Source organism: Cyprinodon variegatus, unplaced genomic scaffold (genome assembly GCF_000732505.1).
Source record: "Cyprinodon variegatus isolate N-32 unplaced genomic scaffold, C_variegatus-1.0 Scaffold79, whole genome shotgun sequence".
NCBI lineage: Eukaryota > Metazoa > Chordata > Actinopteri > Cyprinodontiformes > Cyprinodontidae > Cyprinodon > Cyprinodon variegatus.
Genome location: NW_015150532.1, coordinates 1,006,885 through 1,013,735, shown reverse-complemented (window position 1 = coordinate 1,013,735; position 6,851 = coordinate 1,006,885). Strand labels below are relative to the sequence as shown.

The 6,851-nt window shown below is 38.2% G+C and overlaps 1 protein-coding gene across 1 annotated transcript in view; it reads left to right on the top strand.

Annotated features, from left to right (window-relative positions):
• Window positions 1-6,851, top strand: part of LOC107083607 (SH3-containing GRB2-like protein 3-interacting protein 1) — a 36,568-nt gene that overhangs the window by 9,994 nt on the left and 19,723 nt on the right. Inside the window, exons 6-10 of the mRNA XM_015372966.1 lie at window positions 2,368-2,543; window positions 2,659-2,670; window positions 3,120-3,131; window positions 3,452-3,476; window positions 5,702-5,765. Coding sequence (XP_015228452.1) covers window positions 2,368-2,543; window positions 2,659-2,670; window positions 3,120-3,131; window positions 3,452-3,476; window positions 5,702-5,765 — 289 coding nt within the window. The remainder of the gene's footprint in view (window positions 1-2,367; window positions 2,544-2,658; window positions 2,671-3,119; window positions 3,132-3,451; window positions 3,477-5,701; window positions 5,766-6,851) is intronic.

Here is a 6,851-nt window from a genome sequence, read left to right as displayed (position 1 = left end):
GGATGTTTTTGCTCTTTTCCCGACTGGTTTCGGCAAGAGTAGCCTGGCTTGTGGTTGTGTTTTCGTCGTTGCTCTGTTAGTACGTCATATGCTTTGTTGATCTGATTGGTGTATTTGGCCCGTCTATCACCAACATAGCTAACCAGTATTTTCGCCCCTTCCCAAAATTACTTCAACGGAAGGTTTCCAGATGGATACGCGGAGCAAATCCATCTGACGGAGTCAGGTTAGCACAATGGCACAATGGTTACTTTGTACTTGTGACAGTGTAATGACCATAAAGTTGAATTCTAAATTCCTTCCACTGAACTATAACAGTAGAGCTGTGCATAAAGCATTGCTGTTTAGCACTTAGGATTCGCTATTAAGCATGCAATATTTAGTGCAATTAAAACACATATACCTCTGAGGCGTCTTGTTCTCCTTAAGCCCTTAATTAAGACAAGCAATCTATGTTGCCACTTACTTTACCAGGGAGTACTTTAAACTTTTTCAAACCTGAAGCTCATCATCTGGTCCGATGTTTGCTGCAGCTGTGGATGCAAACATTAGCGTTACGAACGTCTCTGTTTGCCACAACATGAGTCCTCGTTCATTCATTCCTGACTGCCAGTTGCAGTAATACCTTGATGCAGGTCGAGGTTCTAATGAAAAGGTCACATAGGTGATGTAGCTCACCTAAGTATTACATCTACAAATAACACCAGGGGAACTATCAATGGTCTCCTGGGTTCCTCTCACTGATAAGAGTGGTGTGACTACCAGTTATCCAGGAATACACAAAACCAAAGTTACAGCATCATTTTCACTGCACTCAGATGTTTTTTTAGCTGGAATACTTGTAGACCAACGCTTGTGATGCTGCTTGTACGTCAGATATACAGGTGTAAAATAAACAGTCCTGCTCGGGACTTAAGTATATATATAAAAAGATACACTAAGTTGCATTACATTTTATAATATCTTAAAATCTATAGAATTAATAATCAAAATGAATGTGTTTAAGTCCCTGCCCTATTTTCCACTTGTTGCCTCAATTTTTCAACATGCTAACAGTCATGATAATATGCAAACCTGTGTTAAAAACTCCATGAAGAATGAAAATGAACCATTGTGCATAAATTACATTCTGAAGGTTTGTTGGTTAAGCTGATAACCAGCTGGTTGAGGCACACCCATCATCAAAATGTCTGCTTTAAGATCATTTTTGGCTGGAGGAAATATTTGGTCGTCTCATTTAACAGTGGTCTGTTTCACGAATCGTTTCGATGCATTTTCCAAATTATGTGGAGAAAATATGCAGTGCTGTCAACATAATAATGAGGGTATTTCTTCTTAGCCTCGTGAGACCATCCTGATCTCAAGAGCTTTCAAGGTTTCACTCGCTAATCAGTCTGGAGACTCTCCGTTAAAGAGAATTTGGAGCCATTCCCCAAATGAACGTCCAATCAGCGTTGGCTTTGAGGCGGGTTGAGGTGTGACGCAACGAGAAGCCCGACCATTCAGTCTAATGAACATGGTGGCTTCAGCCGATGAAACTAGCGTTAGCGTGGCTATCGAGCAAGTTTTATCGGAATTACAGAGTATTTCTTCACTGAAAGAAGAGCAAAACACTGCTCTGGAGGCTTTTCTCAGAGGAAAAGATGTTTTTGCTCTTCTCCCGACTGGTTTCGGCAAGAGTAACTTTGGCTTGTGGTTGTGTTTTCGTCGTCGCTCTGTTAGTACGTCATATGCTTCGTTGATCTGATTGGTTTATTTGGCCCGTCTATCACCAACATAGGCCAATCAGCTAACCAGTATTTTCGCCCCTTCCCAAAAATTACTTCAACGGAAGGTTTCCAGATGGATATGCGGAGCAAATCCATTTGGCGGAGTCAGGTTAATTTCTTCTGGCGACCCATAGAATCCAAGTGAACCCCATTGAAAACAAACAGGTTTGAAAAATGGTCAAACATTGGTCGGCTATGAAATGTCATACATGGAAATACTCCCCTCTCTGCACACTAACAGCAGATACAGCATCTCTAAGTTACATTAACTGAAAGTTGCTTTGTTTTATATTTAAATCACAGTAAGAGAAAAACCCTTTGGTAGCAGACCTACTACGACTTTCTGGTCAGCTTTTGTCTGACCATTTGATCTGCCAGAAAATCCCTTTCATTTCCAAAAAGAGCAAACGGAATCTTTGCTTATATGATTTCTGAAACAATAGAAATAAAACCTCCACCCTTCATGCTGAAAAATAACTAACTTTAAATTCTATAACTAGCAAGAGCAGGAGAGTGTGTCTCCTCCTAGTTTTGACTTGAAATTATCCAGAAAAAAACCGGGATTTACAATCACTCTTTGCCCTTGACAATCATTCACCAGCTTCCAAAGGAAAGCATCTCTCTTCCTCCAGCGATTCAGACGATGACGAAGAGAACAAGAAAAAGTTCAAAATCCGGATCAAGCCGCTGGTGGCGGACAGCGCCCGGTGTCTTCCTCCATCCATGGATGAGCTGAAAGCCTCTGTGGGAGGTCTGGCGCTCTCTCCTTCTCTGGTGAGCGTTGCTGATCTTAGTTCTGTCCGGCACTAAACACTGATAGAGCTGCTCCACTTTGTAGCATCTGTTTTAGTCTTGTACTGTGTTTGTTCTTCCTGCTGTCCTTCTATAGAGGAGAAGTCCGGTAAGCTTGCCACGCTTGTTTTTTGTTTTTTTTTTTAACAGCCAAAGATTGTGCAGGCATGTGCTCACTTGGTGGAAGAGCCAGTTTTGTCCCTAATGTTCTCCATGTTTCTGCATGTGGAATATGTTTTATTGTGTTCCTTTTAATCTCCAAAACCCACCGCTTTGTAGTTACATTTTCCTACTGAGTTTAAACTTTACTTAAACCTCTCTGGCAAAGCATGTGGTACATAATGCAAATTAAACAGAACACGGACAGAGCTCTGATCTAGTCTCAGTGCAGCTGTCACATTCTGTTTATTGTCCTAACGGCACATTTTGCATTATGGGAGCTATGCGGTTAAAGTAAAGAAGATGTGTTGTGTCCAGTTTTAGTTGACGTCCAGTTGACTGATTTGTCACTCACTCTCTGACCCAGGTCTGTTCTCTCTTCCTTTTTGCTGGTCTCAGAGACGCAGTCCGGTGAGTTTCTCTTTTTCAGCTGCCACACCTGCTGGTTAGAGGCCTGAAAATCAACCTCCTGATTTCAGCTTACAGTTGTGTTGCAGATAAAAGTGCAGAAATTGTACAATCAAGTATCAATAAGTGAGGATAAGTAAAAATAAAATCCAAATTTTTCTATTTTAAAGACATATTTATGTTTTGTATTCACTATTACTTTAGAATTCAGGTTTTCTACATTGAAGATATTTTAGATGTAATTACTGTAATATATTTATCCAGATGCTCCATAGATTATTTTTATTTCTAAAGTATGTATTATTTGCTTTTCTATTCTGCAGGGGATGATGAAAAGAAATTTATCATGTGAGTAAATTAATATTTTCAACTTTCTGTTTTTATTATTAGTTACGCACCATTTTTCAGGCCGTACTTTTGCAAGGCACTGCATCACATTTTATTGGATTTTACACATAGAAACATTTGCACACATTTTCCAGGTTGCAATCCGATTTCAGTGCAATCTGTTATTATTTTATGCAATTAAAAAAAAAACACAAGGGAGAATAAATTGGGGAAGCTGGTATAATATTTTCCCCCTAAATATTTTGCAAAACAAATTCGAAAGGTATTGCATGTATTTGCTTTTAGCCACTTTCACCTTGCAAAAGCATTTGGGACCCTTTAATTTTTTTAGCCTTCAAACATAAAGATATAAAATTGACATTTATTTGGGAATAATCAACAACAAGTGGGACACAATCATGTAGAGAAACGAAACTGAAGAGTGAGGCGTGCAAATTGAATCAGCTCCTTTACTTTCAGTGGAATAAATTCTCCAGATGCTCAATGAGGATCTGTGAATGATTCAATGTTGACCTCAATGACTGATGATGATAAATAGAATCCACCTGTGTGTAATTAGGTCTCCATTTAAATGCACCTGCTCTTGGATTGTCTCAGAGCTCTTTTAAAAGTGCAGAGTGCATCATGAGGAACAAGGAACACACCAGGCAGGTTTGAGATTCTGTTCGGGAGAAGTTTAAAAGTTGGATTTGGATACAGAAAGATTGCCTAAGCTTTAAACATCAAAAGGAGCACTGTGCAAGCGATAATTAAAATGGAAGGAGTATCAGACCACTGTGAATCTATGAAGACCCAGCTGTCCCTCCAAACTTTCAGCTCAAACAAAGAGAAGACTGATCAGAGACGCAGCCAAGATGCCCATGATAATTCTGCATGAACTGCAGAGATCTACAGCTGAGGTGGGAGAATCGGCCCACAGGAACAATCAGCAGTGTACTGCACAAATCTGGCCTTTATGGAAGAAAGACTTTCCTTAAAGATATCCATAAAAAGGCTTGTTTAAAGTTTACCACAAGACACCTAGGAGACACAGCAAACATGTGGAAGAAGATCCTCTGGTGAGATTAAACCAAAATTGAACTTTTTGGCAACGATGCAAAATGTTGTGTTTGGATTAAAACCAACACAGCTCATCGCCCTGAACGCACCATCCCCAATGTAAAACATGTTGGTGGCAGCATTATGGTTTGGGCCTGCTTTTCTTCAGCAGGAACAGAGAATATGGTTAAAATTTATGGGAAGAACGATGGAGCCGAATTAAAGGACCATTTTGGAAGAAAACTTGTAGGAGTCTGCAAAAGACCTAAGACTGGGATGGAGATTTATTTTCCAACAAGACAATCATCCAAAATATAAAGCCAAATTTACAATGCCACTGTTCACAAATGAACATTTCAAGGTGTTATTGTTGCCTAGTCAAAGTCCAGACCTGAATTCAATTGAGAATCTGTGGAAAGAACTGGAAACTGCTGTTAACAAACCTTCTATATCCAACCTCACTGAGCTCAAGCTGTTTTGCAGGAAGAATGGACAAAAATATCAGTCTCTCGATTTGCTAAACTGATAGAGACATACCCCACATGACTTTGCAAAAGGTGGCGCTTCAAAGTATTAACTGCAGGGGGGTGAATAATTTTGCACACACAAGTTTTGTTTTCATTAAAAAATTTTTAGAATATACAGTAAACTTCGTACCATCGTCATTACTGCGTCCCACTTGTTGATTCTTCACAGAAAATGAACATTTTATATCAAATAGTTCAAGGGGACGGATAATTTCGCCAGGCACTGTACCCTGCTGAACCATCGTTTACTAAAATCACAGCTGCATTTGTCTTGAATGTGTTCTGATTAGCTTTGCAGGTGCAAAGGTTGAACGTTTTTGACTATTTGTCTTTGAAAAATAGCTAAGGCTAATTAGGATTACACAGCAAAGATAAGTGAGTGAGCATAGTCTGTTCACTGACTTATTCTAAATCCACACTGTGGAGAAGCAGCCTAATCTCCTAATACTCCCATTGCCGTGTTTCATCATTGATATTGTGAGTCCTATACAATTCTAAAACACACAATTAGAAACATATTAAGGTAAATCCAAACTTTTGTTAGACATTGCCCAATTAATTGTACTCTTTTCAAGCAAATCTATACTGTCTTAAGACATATTTATTTGATATATAAGCTAACACATGATTTTCTGTGATGTTTTTTTTTTGTAATCATAGGTGAAGAGATAGCTAGACCCAGACGCTCCACCCCAACGCCAAGTTGTGCATCTGAGACACCAAGGTCTGTAACTTTAACGGCCAACGAGTTAATATGATTTCACCAATGTTATGTTATTCAAAGTATTTGTTTGTAGTATTAAAGACTAGACAAATACAAGTTGGAGTTAAATTTTGTATCAAGTCTGGTTAAGATTAAAAGGTCAGTATATATAAGGTAATCACGTTTCTTAACATTATACCTCATTCTATCATCATAAATGATATAAACCTTTAACTTGATTTATAAGTCAATTTTGTTGGAATTTTCATGAAACTGCGATGGAAGTTACCAGGTAAAATCAGGCTGTATTATCAGATGACTTGTAACAGAGCTCTTGCACAGTATCTATCATCAAACCTTTATGTAACTTCTCTGGAACTTTAACTCGTTAAACTCACTTAGTACTTTTTTAAATGTATTTTTCATGCACAGTTCTGGACTTTACCAGGTGCTTTATGGACATTTTTTTGAAAGTCTTAGCTGGAACTGTCGTTTAACTCATGAGGAACTTGGTCATTTCTCAAAAACTTACTTCAACTTAACAGCTGCTAGCAAGGTTCCATGAGTGTAAATGTACGTATTTAGTACCCAGTTACAAGACTTATATGCTGCACATAATATTTATTAAATGCACCCAGTATGTTTAAGGACTATATGCATATAACTATATGCTTGGTTTGATCAAAGTTTGATGTAACCTGTACAGTATGCAAGTTACATCAAAGTTCAGGAAAGTACATTTAAGAATTGTTGAAAGTATTGGTTAAAGGACCCAGTATATATTGGAAAGTAAAATTAAGTTTTCAGGGAACTAACATCTCAGTAAAAGAAAATTACCTACGGTAAGTACAAGAAAGTACATAGGTTGATCTGGGAAGGTTTCATTAAAGTTACAGAAAATAACTGGGAAAAGCAAGCTACATTAAAGTTAAACTAAGTACTTAAAATGTTTCCTGATTGTGTGGGGAGGTTTTGGGATTCTTAAATGAACCTTCCAGGAAAGTACAAGATAAGTTCAGAGAAAGTTCTATGAAAGCATATAGGGAGATCTGTAAAATATGATTTCATAGCTCTAAAAATCAGCTAGGAAGAGCAGAGATGTTCTAT